This window comes from Oryx dammah, unplaced genomic scaffold (assembly GCF_014754425.2).
Source record: "Oryx dammah isolate SB20612 unplaced genomic scaffold, SCBI_Odam_1.1 HiC_scaffold_24, whole genome shotgun sequence".
NCBI classification, from domain to species: Eukaryota; Metazoa; Chordata; class Mammalia; order Artiodactyla; family Bovidae; genus Oryx; species Oryx dammah.
In genome coordinates, this window is record NW_024070208.1 from 65473311 (window position 1) to 65499182 (window position 25872).

At 40.7% G+C, this 25872-nt stretch overlaps 1 protein-coding gene across 1 annotated transcript in view; it reads left to right on the top strand.

The window, feature by feature from the left end:
- The first annotated feature begins 10713 nt into the window (after window positions 1-10713).
- The window catches only part of GPC5 (glypican 5), a 1587765-nt gene continuing 1572606 nt past the window's right edge, over window positions 10714-25872 (top strand). The window contains exon 1 of the mRNA XM_040267332.1: window positions 10714-11188. Coding sequence (XP_040123266.1) covers window positions 11026-11188 — 163 coding nt within the window. The 5' untranslated portion in view covers window positions 10714-11025. The remainder of the gene's footprint in view (window positions 11189-25872) is intronic.

The following is a 25872-nucleotide window of genomic DNA, read 5'->3' on the forward strand; positions in this document are numbered from 1 at the left end:
GTCTAAATATTGAGCTTGCTTAAGTGTGTTTTGAAAATTACTCTGGATTCCAAACCAAGAATCTATTTTTGGATGAAGCCCAGGAATCTATAATATGATGCTGGTATTCCCTGAACTATATTTGAAGAAACACAGAGTTAGAGGCTGGAGTCTGCCATCAATTAATAATTCAATTCAAGGGACTTCCTTGGTAGTCTAGTGGTTAAGACTCCATCCTTCCAATGCAGGGGACACTCATTTGATCGCTGGTCAGGGAACTAAGATCCCACATGCTGTGCACTGCAGGCAATTTAAAAATATATATATAATTCAATTCAATAATATTTTAATTTTTAAAAATAGAGTACAGGCCTGATACAAACTGAATGACCTGAGCCCAGGAGGATGATTCAGATCAGGAAGAGATTTTTAGGCAATAAGCTCCCTGGAATATAATGCAATCAACTGCTAACTTAATGAGAAAGAGTGAGATAGTTGGAATGAAAAAGATGACTATGGGAGAAAGACGGATAAATTGCCAAGTCTTATAATTTATATTACACAAAGACATTAGAGGAGAGAGAGGTTATGAACATTCAGGATTGGCAAGAATGATTTTATTAATAAAAAGAACAGACTTCACAGGGTGCTGTGTTAATTAAGAAACCCACGGATGAGGGAGAGTGTAAACTGCAGGGAAGACTCTAAGGTCCCTTTTGTGAAAATCAAGTTTGAGATAATGGTAGGATGTGCTGTGCTGTGCCTAGTCACTCAGTCGTGTCTGACTCTTTGTGACCCCATGGGCTGTAGCCCGCCAGGCTTCTCTGTCCATAGAATTCTCCAGGCAAGAATACTGAGTGGGTTGCCATGCCTTCCCCCAAGGGGATCTTCCCAACCCAGGAATCGAACCAGGGTCTCCTGCATTGCAGGCAGATTCTTTACCAGCTGAGCTACCAGGGAAGCCCTAATGGTAGGATACCCACATTAAAAGGCAGAGGAGGTAGAGGAGAGGGCAGACCAGGAAGGAAAGGCTTGTGAATACTGAGCACAGGTGCCAAAAGTGAAGGTATGAGAGCCAGTTACTGCTCCTGCTGCTAAGTCGCTTCAGTCCTGTCCGACTCTGTGCGACCCCATAGACGGCAGCCCACCAGGCTCCTCTGTCTTTGGGATTCTCCAGGCAAGAACACTAGAGTGGGTTGCCATTTCCTTCTCCAACGCATTAAAGTGAAAAGCGAAAGTGAAGTCGCTCAGTCATGCCCAACTCTTAGTGACCCCATGGACTGCAGCCCACCAGACTCCTCCGTCCATGAGATTTTCCAGGCAAGAGGACTGGAGTGGGGTGCCATTGCCTTCTCCGTGAGAACCAGTTAGGTTCTGGGTATTCATGGTATTCATTGCCTAGGACTGCCATAACATGTTACCCACAATAGCCACGAACTCTGTGACTTAACACAATAGAATGTTTTTCCTCACACAGTTCAAAAGGCCAGAAGTCTGAAATCAGGATGCCAGCAGGTTTGGTTTCTCCTGGAGACTCTGAGGAAGAAATCCTTCCTGCCTCTCTTCCAGCTTCAGGCGGTTGTAGCAATCCTTGGCATTCCTGGAGTGTGGCTGCCTCACTCAGTCTCAGCCTCCCTCTTCACGTCGCTTTCCCCTCTCCCTCTCTGTCCTTTCCTCTTCTTAAAAGGACACTAGTCACTGGATTTAGGACTCACGCTAAATAAATCTAGGATAATTTCATCTCGATATCCTTAGTTAATTACATCTGCAAAAGCCCTGTTTCCAAATAATTTCACATTCTGAGGTTGTGGGTGGACGTGAATTTTTTGAGAGGAACATTAATCAACCCAGCACATCCTCCTAGAAATATGTAGTAAAGGAAGAGCAAGTCATAACGTCTAAGCCCTGGGACATACTAACCATTAGGAGACAGGGAAAGGGGAGAAAGAGGCAAAAGAATAGTAAAGGAAACGGAGAGCTAGGAGCACTAAGATGGTACTGCCAAGAAAGCTGGAGAGGTAGAGACTTTCAGAGAGGGCATAGCAACCTCAGGTTTGGCAGATCATGCAAAAAAATTGGACAAATGTGGTTTATGAGCATCAAGAAAACAGTTCCAAGATCATTTGAGAATATGGACAGAAAAAGAAGAGTGAGGGCAAATTGGGATGAAATATATTATAGGAAATTCAGTAGATCTGATGGAGTTTCCCTCCCCCAAGATAGGAAAGACCAGAATACAGTTCTCCTCCAAGAGCAGAAAGTTGGCAATTATGTAAAATCTCACCAGGCACAACCAGAAGGAGGGTTGTTCTCTCTTCTCACAAAATCTGGATCAAGAAGAGAATTCAAAAGTGGTCAGAGCAAGGGATTTCTCCTTTCTGCCTGAGAGCATGAACTGCTTGTAGCTTTTCATATGCAAATATAAGGAATTAGACTGAATGCTAATTAAATTGCAAAGAATTTGTAAAGTGATGTCACATTTAGGGATAGTTAATAAGGCCTGTTCATGGACCTTATTTATAAATAGCAAAGATTAAACATATAATAAAAGGAATTTTTAGCTGGAACAATTAAAGATCAATTATGACAAAGGTACATGGCAGTGAAAGCCTCTGGAAGAGCTCGCCTCCTCGTTAATCAAAGATAATTATCAATTATGAGGCTTTATCATTAGTAGTGTCTACACTTTGCATCTTAAAAAGCTGATGATAATTAGTTGCCAGTTCTTGCTATAAATGCTCATTATGTTCTGAGAGGTGTACTGTTTCCTTTTAAAATGACTTTTAGGTCATGACCTTGAGTGACTTAGACTCTTGTGTCCCTACACTGAGTTGAAATCAAGCTCCTTTTTGCCGTTACCCGCCCACCCCACCACAAGATAATTTAAGAGGTACATAAATGCTAAATAATATGAAGAAACAGTACTATGAATATGAAGCGAGCAAAAGATTTTAGTTTGAATAGTTACTGAGTTCAGAGGATGAGTTTATTGTCCTAATTACATCCAAGATGTAACTAACAGATCAGGAATTCATGACAGGTAATTTTCCAATGGAGAAGAAACATAATGTCTGTTTATTAAGTACTTATATGAACCAAGAATTGAAAAACATACTTCACATATGTTATCTCAGTTAACCCTATCAATAACATTATAACACAGGTATTGTATTTACTCCTTGTTTTACATAGGTAATAAGGATAGAGGCCATCCCAGGTGGCTCGGTGGTAATGAATCCACCTGCCAATGCAGCAGACTCCTGTTTGATACCTGGGTTGGGAAGATACCCTGAAGAAGGAAATGGCAACCCACTCCCATATTCTTGCCTGGGAAATCCCATGGACAGAGGAGACTGGCAGGCTATATTGTCCATGGGGTCACAAAAGAGTTGGACATGACTTAGTGACTAAACAACAACAACAACAGGGAAAGAGTATCAGAGTGGTTTAACAGCTTGTCCAAAATGACACAGATAATGAATAATCATTCTGGAAAATACTTAATGTGTAGTCTTAAAATTCATCTTATCTGAAGAGATTAATATTTAAGATATTATAATATCTGAAGCTGCAGGAAAACAATTAGAAAACCAGTTCTTTAACTCTGAACCAAATAATTACTTTGATAGCAACATTAAACATTTAAGACATTGACCTCACATTTTTATCACAGAACAGGAAATGAAAAGAAGTGAAACAGACATCAGAGATTTATTGAAAGTCAAATACCAGATGATGCAATATCCACACATAATTTTAGTCCAGAAGTTATAACCTGGTTTTAAAAGTGTTTATTGATACTATTCTATCAGATAGTGATATTTTCCTCTTTGAAGGTAATACAAAATGAAGCAGTTGAATTGAAGTTAAGGCTGACTGCTGCTTGAAAATAATCACAGAAATCTACTATAGGGCTCTTGAGAACATCAGACTCATATGGGCCAAATTCATTCAGTAAAGTTATGGATGTGCACAAGACATAGTCAGCCACTGATCAGAAGGTAGAGGTGGACATGGCAGGTTCTCTAGACCTCACAAGGCTTATAGTCCAGCAGATACAGTTTTGCAGCCCTTTAGTTTTCACATTAAACAACCAGCAGCAAACAGGTATACATTTTTTTTTAGCCTAGTTTAATTTCTGAAAAATGTTTTTTTGTTTTATATGGGATACTATATTAATATGTTCTAGATAAGTGAATTTATTTAATGTAGTTGTCTTTCTTTGAAATATTGGCATAATTAATGATGAAACTGAATTTTAAATGTGGATTTTACTCATTTGTTAATCAAAAATAGTTGGGATCATATATATTACTTGGTGCAAATATCTACATTTGCAAATGAGGGAAAATTTGTACTGTATTCCTTTTCACCATAATGTACTACAGAAGTAGAAGTGAAACTCGCTCTCGACTCTTTGTGACTCCAAGGACTATACAGTCCATGGAATTCTCCAGGCCAGAATACTGAAGTGGTTAGCCTTTGTCTTATCCAGGGGATCTTCCCAACCCAGGAATCGAACATAGGTCTCCCACATTGTTGGTGGATTCTTGACCAGCTGAGCCACAAGGGAAGCCCCTATAATGTACTATAGTTTACACATGGAATGTATATCATAACTTTGGAAAACAGTTTTTACATTCTTAGATATAGACTAGGGCTTCCCTATACAGTTCATGGGCTCGCAAAGAGTTGGACACGACTGAGTGACTTCACTTTCTTTCTTTCCAGATATAGACTAGAAGAAAATTAGTTGAAGGAATTTAGTTTTATAAGCTCATTGAGTGTTCCTGGGTTCCTTCCTTTTGTGTCTTTTCTAAAGCTTTCATTCTCATTTAGAACAGCTAATATATTTCTTTCTCAGTAAATTCTCTGAAAGAAAGTAAACTGTCTTGCACTAGAAACTGCAAGCACAGAACCAGGTAAAATTAAATACAGTATGAAATACTTTTGAAACTTCCATACAGGAACAGTTGGTTTATCTAATGCTTTTTTGAGAAATAGTTACATTGTCATTGCCTTGAAGCATATATACTGTGAGATAATGACATGTGCATCTAAAATATTTCAAAATCACAGATAAACATGTACTGGTGATTAGAAGAGGAGGTTTTTCAAATTGGAAATGTACATTAGCAGTAAATTGTTTTACAAAGGGTTCGCTTGAAAATGTGTTTGCTGATCACAAAGTCAGTTTCCCACTGACTCCCATGTACATTTCAACTTAGGGTCTGGTTTTGAGGATTTTATGGAATGTTGTAATTTGCCACCAGTTCTCGCCTGCAGGCAGCTTTTTCTCAACCATTGCTCTCTTGACCTAAGGAGACAACAGGAGAGGATCCCTCAATTTCCTTCTGATTACTTGGTGGGAGAAATTCATTTCTAGGGTCAACTGGGGCTGACCTCCAATTTGGCTCCCTTTAATGGGACATTGTTTAGAAGAGTGAGAAGGTAGGACAAGGCAAAAATCAGGATTTTGGGGGAAAAAGAGCTAGCTGGAAGCATTTGTATTGCCTTCTACTTACCTCATTGATGAAGGAAGGGTCCCCCTCCTTAATTAATATGAGATGGCCAAACACATGATGGGCAGATGAGACAGCAGTTTATATTAATCACACACAGTCCAGGGAAAGAAGACATCACATGCTATGCAGGGCCACACAGGGGTCCACTCGGAAGCAGAGTGAACCAGTAGGGCTGTGACAGGCAGGCTTTGTAATGACGAGAGGGTTAGGTGACCCCTGGTTCTCATGGAGGACGTGATTGACTTGTTTGATAATTTCAATGGACTGTAGGGAAGAGAAACCAGTTGGGATGGAGATAAGATGGGATGGAGTTGGTCTGGCTGATAGGGAAGCTGGTCTGGGAGGGATCTTTTCCTGCTGGGTAGGGTAGGGGTCATATCTGGCAAGTGCAGAACACACCTGTAGACCTTTGGGACCCCAGGAGGCTCCAAGATGTCAAGGCAGCACATGGTATTTTAGCCCTTACAATATAGTTCTCATGATTGAAAGTTTACCGGAGGGAGAAGCCAGGAGCAACTAGGACCTCAGGCGGCTATGGAGGAAGATACTGTTGAGCTAGGGTTGGAGCCACTGCAGGTCTCTGGACCACTACGGAGATGAGGTCTGCTGACTGTACCAAAGGAAAAGCAGGGAGTACCAGGGTTTCTACCCATATATGATATAGACTGAGTCAGGGGGCACAAAACAGGTGACTGGTGTGCAGAGCAGGAGACGTGGTAGCTGAGGGAGTGCAGAAGCTGGCATGCCTGGCTTCCATTTAATCTCTTCATACTTCTGTTTTCTCATGAGTTGTATAATAGTAACTGTCTCATGAGGTGACTGAAACATTAAATGAGATAATAATACCTGTAATCCCTTTAAAAATATTAACTATTAATTTTGATTGGGTACAGGAGTTAACTTCAACCAGTTTCTGAGGGTGAGCTTTAGTGGCCAGTATTAACCTAAATTGACAGTCATATCTGAGGGCAATGTGGTATCATCAGATCTCCTAAGCCATGTTGGAGTTTCTTTATTTCTCTTTATGAGGTGTTGAGTTGACACACTGTAAATGGTTACTTAGAAGCTTTACATTTAGAAGAATACTAAAGTGTATTTTAAATAATGACCATTTAGAGATTCTTCTAAGAGTATTTCAAAAGAGAACACAGTGCCTATTATATAAAAGGTATTCAATAAATGTTTATTGAATAACCTTTGAAAAATGAGGCATTATCACTATCAAATTATAGAAATTCTTCCTTGCTTCATCTGTAATCTTTACAGGTAAATTGATCAAAAGATTATAGTACAGTGTGTAGAGGTTTTGCTCTAGGGTGTTCATGTAAAAGGCACTTTGGTATTGTATTCTGGTTGGAAGAAGCAAGTTTGTCTTCAAGTTCATCCATGGTTGGTAGCAGTAGAGAATAAAGAGGTAGAAATAAAATAATTATTTTTTGTAAGTGGGGGCATTTTACATGGACTAAACGTATTTATTTTCTCATTAGACCCTACTCCATTTCTATATATAACTTTCCATCTAATTATTCTGCTGAAATAAATTGCAAAAACATGGAGAAGAGAGCTTGCTTACATGCCTCTGTAATTCCTATTATGCCTTAGCATATAGTTTCTTAAAAATACAGTATATGTCCAATCAATACTTATAAGTTGATTAGTTTTTACTGAACCACCAATAATTCTCAATGTTTCCTCTCGTAAGACAGATTGTTTTAGAGATTCCAAGTGAATGAATTGGACCAAGTAAACGCTGAGATCTTTTTAGTGCTACTCTGTGATGATCAAATCAATCAAGGAGAAAGCTTGGTTAAGAAGAAAAAGAAGTTCTGGAAAAACCTAGGGATTTTGGACTTCCGTGTGGTTCAGTGGTTGAGTCTGCCTGCCAATGCAGGGGATGTGGGTTTGATCCCTGGTCTGGGAAGATCCCACATACCGTGGGGCAGCTGGGCCCACGTGTTATAACTACTGAAGCTCTTGTGCCCTAGAGCTCATGCAATGAGAAGCCACTTCAACGAGGAGCCCATGACAGCAAGCAGAGAGGGGCTCCCACTCGGGGCAACTAGAAAAAGCCAGTGCGCAGCAACAAAGACCCAGCTCAGCCAAAACCAAATAAATATTAAAAAAGAGACAATCTAGGGACTTATTAGCCTTAATATTAACATATAAGGACTTAACATATAAGTAACATTTTATTGAATGTAACTGGGAATACCAGACCACCTGACCTGCCTCTTGAGAAATCTGTATGCAGGTCAGGAAGCAACAGTTAGAACTGGACATGGAACAACAGACTGGTTCCAAATAGGAAAAGGAGTACATCAAGGCTGTATATTGTCACCCTGCTTATTTAACTTCTATGCAGAGTACATCATGAGAAATTCTGGGCTGGAAGAAACACAAGCTGGAATCAAGATTGCCGGGAGAAATATCAAGAACCTCAGATATGCAGATGACACCACCCTTATGGCAGAAAGTGAAGAGGAGCTAAAAAGCCTCTTGATGAAAGTGAAAGAGGAGAGTGAAAAAGTTGGCTTAAATCTCAACATTCAGAAAACGAAGATCATGGCATCCAGTCCCATCACTTCATGGGAAATAGATGGGGAAACAGTGTCAGACTTTTTTGGGCTCCAAAATCACTGCAGATGGTGACTGCAGCCATGAAATTAAAAGACACTTACTCCTTGGAAGAAAAGTTATGACCAACCTAGATAGCATATTCAAAAGCAGAGACATTACTTTGCCAACTAAGGTCCATCTAGTCAAGGCTATGGTTTTTCCTGTGGTCATGTATGGATGTGAGAGTTGGATTGTGAAGAAGGCTGAGTGCTGAAGAATTGATGCTTTTGAACTGTGGTGTTGGAGAAGACTCTTGAGAGTCCCTTGGACTGCAAGGAGATCCAACCAATCCATTCTGAAGGAGATCAACCCTGGGATTTCTTTGGAAGGAATGATGCTAAAGCTGAAACTCCAATACTTTGGCCACCTCATGCGAAGAGTTGACTCATTGGAAAAGACTCTGATGCTGGGAGGGATTGGGGGCAGGAGGAGAAAGGGACAACCGTGGATGAGATGGCTGGATGGCATCATGGACTCGATGGACATGAGTCTGAGTGAACTCCGGGAGATGGTGATGAACAGGGAGGCCTGGCATGCTGCGATTCATGGGGTCGCAAAGAGCCGGACACGACTGAGCGACTGAACTGAACTGAACCCAATAGGTTCTTTGGTATGGCATGGAGTGGTTGAGGAGAGCCCATGGTTAATAGCAAACATTCTGGATTTCCAGGCCTTGGTTTGATTTCTGGTTCTACCATTTAATAGCTTTGTTGGCCTTGGGCAAATCACTTCACCTCTCTGAGCCTGTTACCTCATCTGTAAAAGAGTGACAATAGTGGTAACTACTTTATAGGGTTGTTATAAAGATTAAATGAATGACTTCAGTTCAGTTCAGTTCAGTGGCTCAGTCATGTCCGACTCTGCGACCCCATGAATCGCAGCATGCCAGGCCTCCCTGTCCATCACCAACTCCCAGAGTTCACTCAGACTGACGTCCATCGAGTCGGTGATGCCATCCAGCCATCTCATCCTCTGTCACCCCCTTCTCCTCCTGCCCCCAATCCCTCCCAGCATCAGAGTCTTTTCCAATGAGTCAACTCTTCGCATGAGGTGGCCAAAGTACTGGAGTTTCAACTTTAGCATCATTCCTTCCAACGAAATCCCAGGGCTGATCCCCTTCAGAATGGATTGGTTGGATCTCTTTGCAGTCTTAGTATCCTTAAAAAGCATTTAGAATATTGTTTGGCATCTAAGCACAGTACACATTCTCATGGTCATTCTTTTTTTTTCTTGTAGGTAGAGCTGACTTCCAAGTAGTCTTTCCACACTTGGTGGCTAGGGAAGAAGATTCATGGAGATAGTATCCACCCTTTCCCCCTTCAGGATACATATATAAAGCTTTCCTTGAAGTCCTTGAATTAAGCTATTTTTAAAATTCTCATCTTAAAAAATATCTAGTATTCATGGAATTGATGTCAAAAGCCAAGTAAGCACTATTTCCCTGAAGAAGTATCTCAGCCATTGCCCTGGGATGGTTTTAGAGCAAGCAATCTACTGCTGAAAGCTCTGCCTTTGATATCACTGGTCATTAAAAGTCTCATGACACTTAACTAAGACAAAATTATTCATCTCTATTTCTTGGCAAAGGTTCAAATATGAGAATAAATTCCCTTTAAGTGGTTAGAGCATTTATAGTTCCCCTGGCCTGATGCTTTTAAGTAGTTTTGTTTTACTGGAGGAGGACTTTCTTCAGGTACCTATAGAAGATGAAACACTTGTCCTTCACAGGCTTAGTGTTGAGTCAATCACATTTCAGAAGTACATCTGGCCTTTGGCTTTTGGTTTCTAATGGATTCCTTTTGTAAACTGACAAAATTACTTTGTCATTTTAAAATCGTTTAAAGTCTTCATTTTCCTCTCTTCCTTGTGAGAAACTCTTCTGAGCACTTTTGCCTTAGTAAATCTTTGAGAAATGTTTTTAAAATTAGAGAAGTGGTAAAGCTCAGAAGGGCCCTTATAGATAAAAAGTACGGAAGCAAAATATGATGCTAATAGGTAATAAGAGAAGAAACTGGATTTTACTGTCAAAGCAAGGACGTTATACTGTTTACATGTAATTTTTATGACTTCTAAATTCTTTCAGAAAATCGTAATACTAACAAAAAATATTCCAAAGTGGCAACATAAAACAATTTTTAAAAAGTAGCTTCGCCTGTACACTCTTTTCAAACTAAGTGCTATCGAGCCTCACAATTGAGATCTTTAAGGATAATTTTTTTTTTTGTATTTTGTATTGTGCCCAGATACCATTTCATGCAATTCAAATACAAATTCCTATGCATTGAAGACCTTGATTTATAGGGAAGTATTTCATCTTAGTTCTAGCTGGTATTTCTCATATCTTGTCTTCTCGGAGCTCTTTTCATCAGACTGTTGGTCCCAGGAATGGATGGGGAGAGGGAGGTTCGGTTTCGTTTTGTTTCCTTGCTCCAGGCAACGCCGCTCGGGTGTTTCTCCAGCCAGGGCCGCGTGGACAGCGTCTCAGCGGCGGGGCGGGTGCGGCCCGTGGCGTCGCGCGGGGGCGTGGCTTAACCACGGGGCGGGGCCTTCCGCGGAGCGCGACCCGCGGGCGAGTCTCAGGTTGGCAGCTGGCAGTGCAGCCCTCGGCGACGGCGCCGGTGGCCAGAGCCGAGTGCTCGCAGGCTCCGTGCGGCTCCAGCCGTTGTCCTCGCTCGCACCGCGCCATCTCGCTCCCGCCGGAGAGGGAGACCCGGCGGCGCTCTGCCCGAGAACACCGCGGTCTGTCTCGGGGCACCTTAGGAGAAGGTGAAGCCGGGGTCTCAGAGCGGCTGGACTGCCGCCCGCCGCCAGATCGCACCGCCGAGGCTTTTCCAGCGTCTGCAGCGCGGGGCGCGCGGGGAGAGTGGGGTCCGCGGCGCGGGAAGGAGTGACCGGGACACCGAGGATGGGCGCGCAGACCTGGAGCGTGGGCTCTCGCTGTCTCCTCCTGCTGACTCTCGTGGGGTCTATCCGAAGCGAGGGAGTGCAGAGCTGCGAAGAAGTTCGGAAACTTTTCCAGGGGCGCCTGGTGGGACCTGTCAAGGGGCTGCCGGATTCGCCGCGGGCAGGTAAGGCGCGGACCGTGGGAGAGGGCTGGGCGCCTGGGCGCGGGCTGGGGCGTCCGGAGCGCGGACCCTGCACTGCTCAAGCTTTCGGAATGGCCTTTCGTGGGAGAAGTTGACCTTTCAGGTCCTCCGACCGCACAAGGTGCCTCCCGGAGAAGGGCGGTGTGGCCATCCCGACTGCAGCGCAGCTCCGGGAGCTCCAGGACTCTGCGGGCTGCTGAGCTGAGCACCGGGCGTTCGCTTCCCGCCCGGCTCCCTTAGTCTCACTGAGGCGTTGCAAGAGGCCAGCAGAGCTGACAGCGGGGGACAGCGCTGCCTGACCGCGATTCTGTTACTAGTGGGAACTTCCCCAGTGACCCGCCGGGGGGCCTCGGTTTGCTGCTTTCTCCCTCAGTGGATGGAGTTGGGTTGGTCGCTCCAAGTTTGATACTAAAAACACAAACCTGCATTATCCTCCTTTGCTGGAGAATGGGGTACTGACCAAAGCGGCCGGTGTCCTTTGTTATGAGGACTCGGACCCTGTGCACTCACCCTGGTGTAACTCTGTGCCCGGCTCTTTACGCCCGGGCATCAAGTCCCTCCTTGCAGGAACCAACTCAATGTGCCTCTCAGAACCACTGCGTAGTTGCAACGCCTGAACGATGTGCTGGCAACAGGCGATCAAACAGAGTGCACCGGGGAGCCACTTAACACGGGTGAGATCTACCAGACAGAGATCGAAGGGGAAGAAATACAGTGAGTGTGACCAGTGTGGATTCTGCTTCTTGGCGTGCGCCTGCACCTTTACCAGCTATTCGGCGCCCCCTCCGTGCTTCTGCGGGCGGATTTTCAGTAACATTCGGTCTGGAAGAATAGATCTTAGTTGTTAAACGCAACAGCAGGTGTCTGGAGTTAAGATCTTACTGGAGCAGTGCACCTAATTACGAGGCTAATTGCCAAATGCTGTGAGCTTATTGGCTGGACAGTGAACTTGTGGAGGATGCTTGGGTCTAAATCTGTTCTCCTCTGCCTGTGTAGGGTAAGGAGACTTGCTGCTAGCACTGGGGAGCCATAGCTCTTTCGCTTGATTTCTTTTCTGGTTATCAACTCCGTTCTAGAGTCATCCCACAAGGAAAATCTGAGCATTTGGGCACAGTGAATCCATTTTAGTTTACATGACTAGTTTTTTAAACAAACACACAAATATATATTTGGATACCTGTTCCGTACTAGGCACTTTTACTAGTTGAAACAGCATAGATGCTCTCAGCTTAGGGCAGTTCTGTCTTCAAAGGATACCACCCCTTGTAAACCGGTCGTTTTATTTCAGTGCATTTGTTTGATTAAAAAAACAAAAACAAAACCAAACCTCATTTGCCAGTAGCTAAAGCAGCTTAAGTAACTGTGTTAGGGCGGTGGGAGTCGGGGCGTGGCATTGAGCTGTGAAATCCTCAGCTGAATAATTAGATTTTGCGCCCCCCCATCCCATAATTTTGGCTGATATGTTCACAAAGGTGGACAGTTTAGGACTTGATTTCTCCACCCCTCTCATATCTCAGTGTTTCCCGTACTTGCTAAATGTAATACAGTGATTAGAAGGTATTGCAATTCTAGAATCCTGTGTGTGTTTCATCTCTTTAGAAGAAGAACTTTGCAGAGTATCAATCACTGGCATAACATTTTACTGAAACTGAAGCTGGGCCCTACAGTAGAGCAGGAAAGCGTACTTTGTGTTTGCTACACATGGCACAAAAAAGAGCCAGGATGGCAGGCATCTTCTTTTCTAAGACATTCTGGTTTGTTTCCCCATTGCTAGTACTTTTCTTTATCTGTGACTTAAGGCGATGGAGGGATCATAGAAGCACCTACTGAAAGGGCCATGCAGGACTGAACTCTTAGGGACATCAATGGTGCTGCTGAAAAGAAGTGCTGAATTCCTTTGACATTTGCAGTAAGAAAAAGTCACATGAAAGTATTATTCTGAATCCGAATCACCCAATAACAAGCACTCAGATCTGAATTTGATATAATTCTGAATTTTTTGTTTCTCTATTATTGATAACTTTTTATTTGAATAATTACATTAAACTGTTTCTTTAAACATCGATGTCTCTTATCTTTCCACTAAATTTTTTTTCATTTCCCCATTTGAGTGAATCACACATACCACATGGCTCATAAGTGCTTTTCTTTATTTTTGTATTTATATATGATTTATAACATTTAATTTGATTGAGTATAGTAGTTGAACCTTATTTTCTAAAATTACCCTCAATCTCAAGAGAAAACATAGTTAATATCTATATAGTCATTCTCACTTAAGGATAGAAATACGAATATTTTTGTTAGCAAGTACCTGTATTTAGCACATAGACTTTCATTGACTAAAGCTAGTTAGTTTAAATTTGATATTTGTTTTCCTTGAAGGTTAATTTTTTTTTTTTTTTTAGTGCTTTCTTGCATTTCTTGTCTACAAGTGGTTAATTCCTGAGATGCCTGGCCAAAATGCCATTTAAAAAGTATAAGCAGGTAGAATAACTTCTTACAGTTTCATCCTATGTTTGTGACTTCTCTTCTGAAAACTATGTTACCCAATTTGAAATTACTAAAAGGGTGAGAACAGCCATTGAAGCTGTTTCTCAGATTCCACTCACCTTTGTTCTCTACCCTGCTCCAATTCTTTTAAGCCTATTGAGCTCCTAAGGATGTTTGGATGAGAAATGTAAAAAAGGAGAGAAGGTGTAAATGTGATTAGAATTACAGATTTCCCTGTGTTCTGATTTTATTTCCTAAGTAGTAGTCAAGGTGCCCTTTGCTCTTGTTTGTTTTGTTCAGAAAAGAACTGTTAGTGAAAGTGTCTTTTAAAGGTCCATTTACTTTTATTTTATTTATTGGGGAGGAGGGATCATGTTTTCCCATTGAAATTCTCTTCACACAGGCATTATTTTCATTTTTTAAATAAGATAATTCAGAAAGGAGAAGCTTATAAAAATCCAAGGCTAACTTCAGATAATTTATATACCAACTAGTTTTTAAAATGTGAGAGTAGCTTGTGCAAGGGGACTTTTTCTTGGTAGCTTTGCCTGTAAATGGGATAGTAAAAATAAACTTGGTGTGGCAATATTAAATTTTAATATTATCAGACACTTTAAATTGTGCTCTATAGTTTGTATTTTTTAACTGCTTTCATTATAATCCAATCTTATATTGTCTTTGAGGTCAGTATTGTTGCATACTCATGCCCGAGAAAAACAATCTACCTGGTGATCTTAGAGTTTGGAATTACAGACATTTGGATTCAAAACTAGGCCCTGGCACCTGTATCTCTGTGACTGAGGTACATCAGTTAGCCTTTTTGAACCTCTGTTTTCTCACCTGTAAAATGGGAATATTGGTTCTTAAAGGCTTGTTACATAGATGGAATGAAATAATATATGTATATAAAATAGCATGAATCCAGGCACATAGTAAGTACTCAAAAATGCATTGCTGTTATTACAGTTTTTTATTTAATGTCCTGATTTTAACTGGACTTGAGCTTTAAGGGTGAAATTTTAGTTTTGGATGTCTATAAATCAGAACTTTTTTTTTTTTTAAATAAGAACTAGTTTTTTAAGTCACACATGAAAAAAAAAGTCACATGATTGTTTCTAAAATTGGGAAATATGTCTTTATCTGAAATGATTCTTATTAGGTGAAAATTTTGTTTCTTTTCACGAACTAATGGAAACTCAAAGAAACCTATCTGATATGGTAGTTATTGGATTATGGTGAATGTTTTGTTTCTTTCTGTGAACTAATGGAAACTATAAGAAAGAAAGCTATCTGAAATGGTAATGGTATTTGTTAGGTTATGGGGAATATTCTGTTTCTTTCTGTGGACTAAGGGGAACTCTAAGAAAGAAAACAGGCTGCACTGTGCCACTGCTCACTGTAACACCCAGAGCCACCTGGTGTATATATTCAGAGAGGCAGAGGAGTGTGGGTGAGGTGGCTTAGGTCATCACACAATTAGATGGCTGGTGGCCACAGTCACTCATTGACAGTAATCTTAAACTGGGACTCTTGTTTTTTGTGAACTAACACCCTCTTTTGCTGCTTGGGCAGCATGGTTATGGTGATACAAAGCCATGAAAGGGACCCACAGGCTGACAGCAAGGCAGATTATTAATATCAGGATTGCCCTGTACTGAAATTTACCAGCCAGGAACCGCAAGAAACAAGATGAGAGTCAAACAGACTAGGTTTTACTTGCTGCAGCAAGGGAGATCCTGCAGCTCAGGAACTGCGGGTGCCTTGGTGAGAGGCAGTTGAGAGGGACCTTTTACAGGATCTGGCCTTGTGCTGGGTGATTACAAGGGTTTAAGGAAGCAGGGCAATTCAGGAATTGGGCGTCTTCATAACTTACCTAGGTGTTAGGAGGATTAAGATGACGGGGGTGGATGGGTAAAATAGATAGCTAGTGGGAACCTCCTGTATGGTCCAGGAAACTCAGCTCAGTGCTCTGTGATGACCTAAAGGGGTGAGATAGGGGACTGGGAAGGAGGTTCAGGAGGGAGGGAATATATGTATACATACAGCTGATTCACTTCATTGCACAGCAAAAACCAGCACAACATTGTAAACAACTAAACCCCAGTTTAAACAGAAAGATGAGAATAGTTGTCTTTAATGAAGAAGCAATAGTCGCGCTTGTTGGTCGGGAAGAGGGGATGTTCAGTTGTTTTGTGGTTGTAGAATCTCCTTGTGGCCATCCTGCTGCATCAGAGGTCTCAGGTGGCTTTGTCCCATCATTGCTGTCTTAATCTGGGCAGGTTGTCTCTGTTGAGTTGTAAACATAAAGGCTTAGTTCCAGTGTCAGGGGAACTTGTCACTTTCTCCTCTGGAAAATCTAGTACGTGCCTTGATGTCTAAGAAAATGATATGTTTCTTTTTTCTTTTTTTTAATTTAGGCTTTTAGTGAAGCTTAATAATGGGGAAGCAAGTACAATTTTCTACTTTAGGACCATAGATCATGACTGTCCGTCAGAGCCTGAATTGTACTAATCACATCCTCTTCTCTCATAGTCCATTTACTAGCAAATGTAGATGTTGTGTGCACCCCGGCCCCCTCCATCCCCCTTTATGCCAAGTGTCTAACATTCCATATTTGTCTAATTGGCCTTAAGGAGGGGTGCAGTTTAGGGAACTTGAGAATGGCATTTTATAATTATATGTTCCCCCCAACCATGATTCCAGCTTTCTAGGACTTTCTAGAACATGAAATTTGGCTTGTCTGATAAGAACACCTTCTTGATTTATATAGTATTTCTTTTATTATTACTAGTGTAAGACCAAGAGGAACATTTCAACAACCAGATGCTACTCCTAAACAGGCATGATTTATAAATCAGTGGCCTCTTGATATAACTGTTCAAGAAACCACAAATCCATTTTGTTAAAATAGAGTCATGAGATACTTCATTCATATGCTTTGTTGAAATGTATTGCAAACATGAAATCCGGTGTACTCAGTTAACTAACGAGCAATTCATTTTAATAGAGAGTAGCCATTGTCCATATCTACCTGTCTTTTATAAAAGCCTGCCCTTCAGTTAGAAGAAAAGACAAAAGCAATTGTGCTCTTAATTCTTCTGTTTTTCAGCTTTAGAAATCTCAAATTTCATCAATTATACTGCTAAAATCATCCTTAAATAATTAGTCATTCTTCTGTGAATCACGGAAAATTAACACAGCTTTTGATTAGCCTTATCAGGCTCACATACAGCTACCATGTAAGTTGAATGTATAATGCACCTTTACAGAAAGAAAACGATATTTTTGTACTTTCATGGTTTTATGAAACAATCTACATTCTTTTGAAAATTTAAAATATTGAAAAGTACAAAGAAAGCAAAAATAATTATATCATCCAGAAATAACCATCAAAACCCCTTTGAATTATCTTTTCAGCACCCTTATCAATCCTCTGCTTAGCACATACATAATTTTTGAATGAGCATAGGATCACTTTATCTTTCTTTGTAACACACCTTTTCCAATGATAAATATCCTTCCAAACATATATTTTTTAGTGACTAAGATTCTACTGTACACTTAATTGAATTCTCTATTGCTATTGAAAATATAGGTTTCTAGTATTTGCTATCATAAAATCACATGGCTAAAGACATGAAAGGCAAATGTTGCAAACTCCTTCCTTACTCATACTTTGCAATCATATCATCTGCATTCATTCAGCTTTAGTGTTTTTCAGTGTCAGAAACATTGACCTGTGGGATTGGATAATTCTTTGTTGTTGGCCATGGAGGGAGGTGCTGTCCTGTGGATTATCAGGTGCTTAGAAACTTCCCTGACCTTTACCTCCTGGATGCCAGTAGCAATGCCTTGCCCTCTCCAGTTCGGATAATCAGAGATGTCTCTAGACTTGCCAAATGACCTAGAAGAAGCAGAATCATCCTGGTTGAGAACCATTGGCATAAATGTCCAACCTATGGATCTGTTACACAAATGCATTATGTAGCTGGTTGGTTTGCAAGCCTCAGGTCTCAGCTTAAGTGTCAGCTCCTAGAGAAGCCTTTCTCAGGTTTTGGGCTTCCCTGGGGCCTCAGTGGTAAAGAGTCCATCTACCAATGCAGGAGATTCAGGAGACTTGGGTTCAATCCCTGGGTCAGGAAGATCCCCTAAAGGAGGAAATGGCAACCCATTCTAGTATTCTTGACTGCAAAATCCCATGGATACTGGAGCCTGGTAGGCTACAGTCCCTGGGGTCACAAAGAGTCAAACACGACTGAGCATGTGGAACACACGCACTTACTTCTCAGGGTTCACTGAACTCTGTTCCCCTTTGTTTTTTTCCTGGCACTTGTCATGGTGCCGTATTTCTTTTCTTTTTATTGTTGATCTTTTACCACTAGATTGCGTGCATGATGAGGCTAGAAAATGTCTTCTGAGGCTGGGTTTATGGATATGAAACCTGTGCAGTCACACAGGGTCCCACACTCAGAAGGGCCCCATGCTTGGTTTAATGCTCTGCTGTTTCCATTTGGGGTTTGAATAAAGGGTTCTGGGTTTCCTTTTTGTGTTGGGCCCTGCTGATTATGTAGGCAGTCCAGTTGCATACCTTGTTCACTATAGAATATCTGATGCTCAGAACATGCCTGACACAGAATAGGAGTTGAAATGTTTGTTGAATACTTTAGTAAAGCTTCAAGTAAGTAAGTAAGTGAAAGTGACTTAGTCGTGTCTGATTCTTTGTGACCCCATGGAATAGTCTGTAGAATTCTCCAGGTCAGAATACTGGAGTGGGTAGCCTTTCCCTTCTCCAGGGGATCTTCCCAACCCAGGGATTGAACCCAGGTCTTCTGCATTGCAGGTAGATTCTTTACCTGCTGAGCCACCAGGGAAGCCCAAAGCTTCAAGGAGCTTCTTATTTAATCTTTTAAACCTCTCTAATTCTTAAGTTAAGCTCTAGAAGTCAGTTCATAACATTCAAGATTCTATTAATACAGTGATTTTTAAAAAAATGTTTTATGGTGTTATATAAATAGCTTAAAAACTGGCCCCTATGTATTTTACTTCTTCCTAACTTGTTGGGACCAACAGTCCAAAGCCTACCAGTGCCAAATTCAAAATTTTACATGTCCAATTGCTTTAAATATAACAAAAGTAAATTGACCTGCCTCTTGAGAAAGCTATATGCAGGTCAGGAAGCAACAGTTAGAACTGGACATGGAACAACAGACTAGTTCCAAATAGAAAAAGGAGTATGTCAAGGCTGTATATTGTCACCCTGCTTATTTAACTTATATACAGAGTAAGTACATCATGAGAAACACTGGGCTGGAATAAGCACAAGCTGGAATCAAGATTGCTGGGAGAAATATCGAGAACCTCAAAAATGCAGATGACACCACCCTTATGGCAGAAAGTAAGGAGGAACTAAAAAGCCTCTTGATGAAAGTGAAAGAGGAGAGTGAAAAAGTTGGCTTAAAGCTCAACATTCAGAAAACGAAGATCATGGCATCTGGTCCCATCACTTCATGGGAAATAGATGGGGAAACAGTGGAAACAGTGTCCGACTTTATTTTTTGGGGCTCCAAAATCACTGCAGATGGTGACTGTAGCCATGAAATTAAAAGACGCTTACTCCTTGGAAGAAAAGTTATGACCAACTTAGATAGAATATTGAAAAGCAGAGACGTTACTTTGCCAACAAAGGTCTGTCTAGTCAAGGCTATGGTTTTTCCAGTAGTCATGTATGGATGTGAGAGTAGGACTGTGAAGAAAGCTGAGGGCCAAAGAATTGATGCTTTTGAACTGTGGTGTTGGAGAAGACTCCTGAGAGTCCCTTGGACTGCAAGGAGATCCAACCAGTCCATTCTGAAGGAGATCAGCCCTGAGTGTTTTTTGGAAGGAATGATGCTAAAGCTGAAACTCCAATACTTTGGCCACCTGATGCAAAGAGTTGACTCATTGGAAAAGACTCTGATGCTGGGAGGGATTGGGGGCAGGAGGAGAAGGGGACGACAGAAGATGAGATGGCTGGATGGGATCACCGACTCGATGGACATGAGTTTGAATGAACTCTGGGAATTGGTGATGGACAGGGAGGCTTGGCGTGCTGCGATTTATGGGGTTACAAAGAATCGGACATGACTGAGTGACTGAACTGAACTGAAACATTTTTAGTCCTTTAGAGCCTGCCTGCCTTGTATACCCCATAAAGCTGAACTCATTTGCTAGCCATTCATAAAACAAACCCTGGGGCTGAAAACGATCCCAGGTTGCTGTTACTCTTCAAAGCTCTTTACTCAAACTTCACATCTTGTGCAAAGCAACATCACCTGGACACAGGAGTTGTTGCCTTTCAGTCGCTCAGTCATGTCTGACTTTTTGTGACCTCAAGGACTGCAACATGCTGGGCTTCCCTGTCCTTCATTCTTTCCTGGAGTTTGCTCAAACTTATCTCCATTGAGTCAGTGATGCCATCCAACCATCTCATCCTCTGTCACCCGCTTCTCCTCCTGCAATTTCCATCTCTCTGGGATTTTTCTTTCTTTCTTTCTTCTTCTCCTCTGTGGTAGCCCTATACCCCTGTCTTGTTGCATCTCTTCTCATGCCGCCTGTTAAAGCGGGATCCAAATAAAGCTCATTGTCGTCTTGAGGTCCTTCTTTTCCTTGACCAACCCTAAAATCCTCACTCACCACATACACATTAGTATTTAGTTATTTCCAGTGTAAGGTTTGGAGAAGGCAATGGCACCCTACTCCAGTACTCCTGCCTGGAAACTCCCATGGATGGAGGAGCCTGGTGGGCTGCAGTCCACGGGGTCGCTAAGAGTCGGATGTGACTGAGCGACTTCACTTTCACTTTTCACTTTCATGCATTGGAGAAGGAAATGGCAACCCACTCCAGTGTTCTTGCCTGGAGAATCCAGGGACTGGGGAGCCTAGTGGGCTGCTGTCTATGGGGTCACACAGAGTCGGACACGACTGACGTGACTTAGCAGTAGCAGTAGCAGCAGTGTAAGGCTGGGACTCGAAGTAGCCATACCAATATTAAATGTATGTCTTGCCTTCTGCTAGACTACAGGCTACTTGACAGCAGGAACTATGATTGATTTTTGTTGTTGTTGTTGTTCTGTGATTAGGCCAAACTTAATAAGTTGATTTTGATTTTAATAAATAATCTTGTATTCTTAGTTACTCAATAGGCTCAATTTATTGTGTTTAATTATTATTTTATGCCTGTTATTAATAGACTGAGAAATATAGAAAGTGAAGTTTTTAAGAATATATTCTGATCTGGGCTTAGTTGTGTTGTTGAATAAATGGTTTACATAGAGTTAATATCTCCTTATGTAACTCTAGCACAAAAAGTGACCTAATGCTTTTGTTTAAATTTAAAGACATTTTTATCTATCTTAGCTAACATTTTTGAAATAGAGTAAATGAATTGCCAAGCAAACGTCTAGAAGAATTCCTTAAATGCTCTGACAGGGAAGGAAGATTATTTAACCTTTAAGGGGTTAATTTGCAATTGATATCATCATGTAGAGTGTGACTGATCTCTTAGAACATTAATTGATTTATTACTAGGAGAATGGAGAAAAATAAAAGTGACCAACTATACTTTATATCTGGCTGTGGATTAGCTGATTTGTGTTTTATTTGAATGTATGTTTTGTGAAATTGTTTCTTTCCACAAGAAAATTGATAGTAAGGAACTAGAAAATGATTCAGTTTTTCCATCTCCTACCCTTGTTAATTCCACACTAGGAGAAAGTACAGATGACTTGACTATGGAATTATTCCTAAACCAGGAAGATCGTTTACTAAAGGACACTGACTTGGGGTCCAGATTCCATGTGACTAAGTTGAGTGACAAAAGGCTTTCAGAAGAAGCAAGAAAATAACTACTGTTAAATCACAAAACATGATATATGGTAGAGGTATAACTTGTCTCTAAAGTATTCTAACAATTCTAATTTTAGAACTACCCATCTAGGCTCCAAGACTTTTTAATGATATCCTAGAAATTTTTTTTTTTCTGTATAAATTGTGGTTGGTTATGTATTTAGGATATTTCTTAGAATTTGTTTTAGGAAATTTTACTTAAGTAGAAGGATTACTTAAATCAGTGCTGATGAGATATGCACATTTTGATATGGTCTAGCTATTAACTTAAATATGTTTCAAATATAGTCATATTTAAAAGCTAGTAAACATTTCTTGTTTTATAATTTAAATTGTTTATTGCTCTTTTTAGCGTAATGGTTTTGAATTACCCTAAAGAGGTAATTTTGGGGTAATTACCTGTGCTATGATAACTAGATTTACTTACCTTTTTAATGATTCTATATGGCAATATAATGAAATGATCTTTGGTAGCTATCTTTTTAGAGCTCATAGTCTTTTCTTTTTCCTTGTCTAATAGTTTCAAGGGACTTTAGTTGGCATAAGTCCTTCAGTATAGTATTCATTTTGGGGGAAGCTAAGAACTGAGAAGAGAGTTGGATAAAAAGCATAACTAGAGTGTGACTTCATTGATCAAATGAACATAGAAATTATTTCTGGATGTCCTTATTCATTGCATAAATAGTCTTTAAATGGGAGACTGTCAATATTAAACTACCTGTTCAGATTTATTTGCTTTTTGAACAACTCTCTTATTTGGTAAGGTTTAGACCAAGTTACATTTTGTTCGTTTTCTTTTGATCATTGAAGCTGTCTGAGTTTAATGAGCTGAAACTGAAGTAGGTCAATAAAGTGAAGAGATTAATAGTCTGTTCTCCACCAGGCTTGGAATACATTTTACTCTGGGGGGAAAAGTCATTTCTAAAAAAGATTTTTTGATCAACTTAAAAGGTAAAGGAAATTGAAATAGCATTGACAGAGTCAAAAAGCTGAGGAATCCATGAGTTTGTCAGAGCCCTCTTTATTTATCAAGTGAAGACACCTGGTTCTGGGTTGTTAAATATTTAATATTTAATTTATCTTTGGACATACCTTACAAAGAAAACAAGGAAAATGATAGGTATGATGGAACATTGAAAAGTTGGCATGGGATACATAAAAGGGAAATCAAGACATTTTAACTTATAATTTGTCCTATGTTATGGTCACATATTTTAGTGAATACTAGTGAATTTAGTTCTGAAATCACTTTATCTTGACTACATCACTTATTAACTATGTGACCTTCAGCAAACAACTCAACTTCTCAAGGACAGTATATAGTCTGTTCCTTTTCCCTTTCATGTTCCCCTCCTGGCTCAGTGGTAAAGAACTCACTTGCTAATGCAGGAGATTCAGGTTCAATCTTTGGGTTGGGAAGATACCCTGAAGAGGGAGGGGGCAACCATTCCAGTATTCTTGCTTGGGAAACTGCATGAACAGAGGAGCCTGGTGGGCTACAGTCCCTGGGGTTACAAAAGAGCTGGACAGGACTTAGCGACTAAACAACAACAACTTTTCAGTAGTTGCGAACCACATGGTATGGTGTCAAAGCTTTGTAAACTATAATATAATCCACAGTATTGTAATTCTTCAGTTTGGTTCAGTCACTCAGTCGTGTCCAACTCTTTGTGACCTCATGAATCGCAGCATGCCAGGCCTCCCTGTCCATCACCAACTCCCGGAGTTCACCCAAACTCATGTGCATCGAGTCAGTGATGCCATCCAGCCATCTCTCCTCTGTCATCCCCTTTTCCTCCTGCCCTCAATCCCTCCCAGCATCCGGGTCTTTTCCAGTGAGTCAACCCTTCGCATGAGGTAGCCAAAGTATTGGAGTTTCAGCCTCAGCATCAGTCCTTCCAATGAAATCCCAGGACTGGTCTCCTTTAGGATGGGCTGGTTGGATCTCCTTGCAGTCCAAGGGACTCTCAAGAGTCTTCTCCGTACACTTAAAAAATTCTTTATCTGAGATCAGGGAGCAGGCAAAGTAGAAACTCTTTTTCTTCATGCAAATAAAATGCTGAACTTTCAGATGATTGTCTCCCATCATTCACTCTCAAAGTATTGATCGTATACTCACAGAAAATAGTCCGTCTTTTCATTCTTTAGTTTAGTTAATTAATTAATTTATTGTTTATAGTTTAATTCTATGTTAGAATCAAATTTGTTTATTCATATTATGTAGTTTAAAAACCAAAGACTGATCTTTTGTAAAGTGATGTCACTGAAATTACTTCTATTAAGATCAAGAAGGAGGTGCTTTGCCTGGAAACATGCTGGTTAAATGCGGTCAGGGAGAGGCTCTACAGCCTGTGATTGACATGGGGTCATTGCTATTGTTCAGTTGCTAAGTCCTGTCTGACTGTGACCCCATGGGCTGCAGCATGCTAGGCTTTCCTGTCCTTCACTATCTCCCAGAGTTTACTCAGACTCATGTCGACTGAGTCGGTGATGCCATCCAACCATCTCATCCTCTGCCACCCCCTTCTCCTCCTGCCCTCGATCTTTTAAGCATCAGGGTCTTTTCTAATGAGTTGGCAGTTTGCATCAGGTAGCCAAAGTATTGGAGCTTCAGCTTCAGCATCAGTCCTTCCAATGAATATTCAGGGTTGATTTCCTTTAGGATTGATTAGTTTGATCTCCTCGCTGACCATGGGACTCTCAAGAGTCTTCTCCAGCACCACAGTTCAGAAGCATCAGGGGAGTAGGAGTTAGTTCTCTACTGCGTTTTGTCATGCGCTTGCATGCTGTAGTGCTGCTGGGTGGTCTGTGTGTGTCTCCTGTGTTGGGGATGAAAACGTTCTTCCCATAGAAAAGATACAAAGCTGAAGCATGGTTCTTCCCATAGAAAAGATACAAAGCTGAAGCATGCTGGAAAGTCTCTGCTTGCTCCTTTAGAGGGACTTTTCACTTTGCTCTGTTCCTGGATGACATCAAAGGCATTCTGGCTTCTGGCAGCCCATGGGAAGCAGTGGCTAGAGAAGACTGGGCAAGTGGATTGTGGTGTGTTTCAGGTCTCAGCTGGTGAGGTCCCTGAAGCCTAAGTCCCTTTATCTAAGCACACAGCTCCCTTCAGGTGACCTCACAGCTCTTTGGAGTTGGCTAACTTGGGTTGGCCAAAAAGTTTGTTTGGATTGGTAAGCTGCTGCAGAACAAACTTTTTGGCCACCTCAGTACTTTTTGCTCTCATACCCTCTGAGGTAGGAAAAACCCCTCTACAGTTATTAGTTAGAGTGTTGCAGTATCCCTTAAAGTTTTTCTATACCCTGCCCTTTATAACAAATTTATTAGATAATTCTATTTGAGATACCAATTTATTTCAAGATCCTTCCTGTATGACAAAACTTTACATACATTAGATATTTAAACCCACAGCTTTCAAAGATCATTTGATTTGTAATTAAAATGTACGGAAACATAAATCTGATCTAGAGTTGATTTATAAATGCTTTTAGAAGTTCTAATCAATGGTGATCTCTTTATTCATATTCAGGTGTCTCATGATCCTGTTTCAGTTAATTGTTTCTTACTCTCTCCTTTCCCTCACTCCTTTTATGAAGAACACTAATGCTGGCTAAATCTTTAGGTTTCAGTTGGAAATATAACTAAATAGATAACACCCTGAAATAAAACAATAGTTTAATCCCCACTAACTCCCGTAATTCAACCAACAACCAAATCTCATAGAATCTGTTGCACAAATGTTCCCGTAATTTCTCTACCCACAGCTATTGCCACCACCATGCTTTAACCTAGGACCTTCTCATGGCTGGATCATTCAGTCAGCCCACATCTACACTTGGTCCTTGCCAGTCCATTTCCCAATTGATTCTCTATGAAAGTAAACGTTATCTTTATTTCTCTTGTTAAATCCTTCAAAGATTTCCCATTGCCTTTCTCTTAAAAAAAAAAAGGCAAAAACAACAAAAAAGTGATTCTGTTTTAATGTGTAACTTCTGTGTAATTAAAAAAATAAACATCTCAGTGAAATAAATGGGGGAAAACTATGACATTTCATCTGTAATACACAGCAACCAAAAGGTTAGCATACTTAATCATGAATGAGCTGTCACAAATTGGTTACAAGGATACTAATATGAAAAAAGAAGATAAAGAGGAAATTCAAATGATTAAATGACTAATATGTAGACGATTAAGTCATAACATAGGAAAAACAATTTCTTAGAAATATTGCATTATCAAAGATTGAAAATACTGATATGTAACATTCTTGTGATTATATTAGTAGG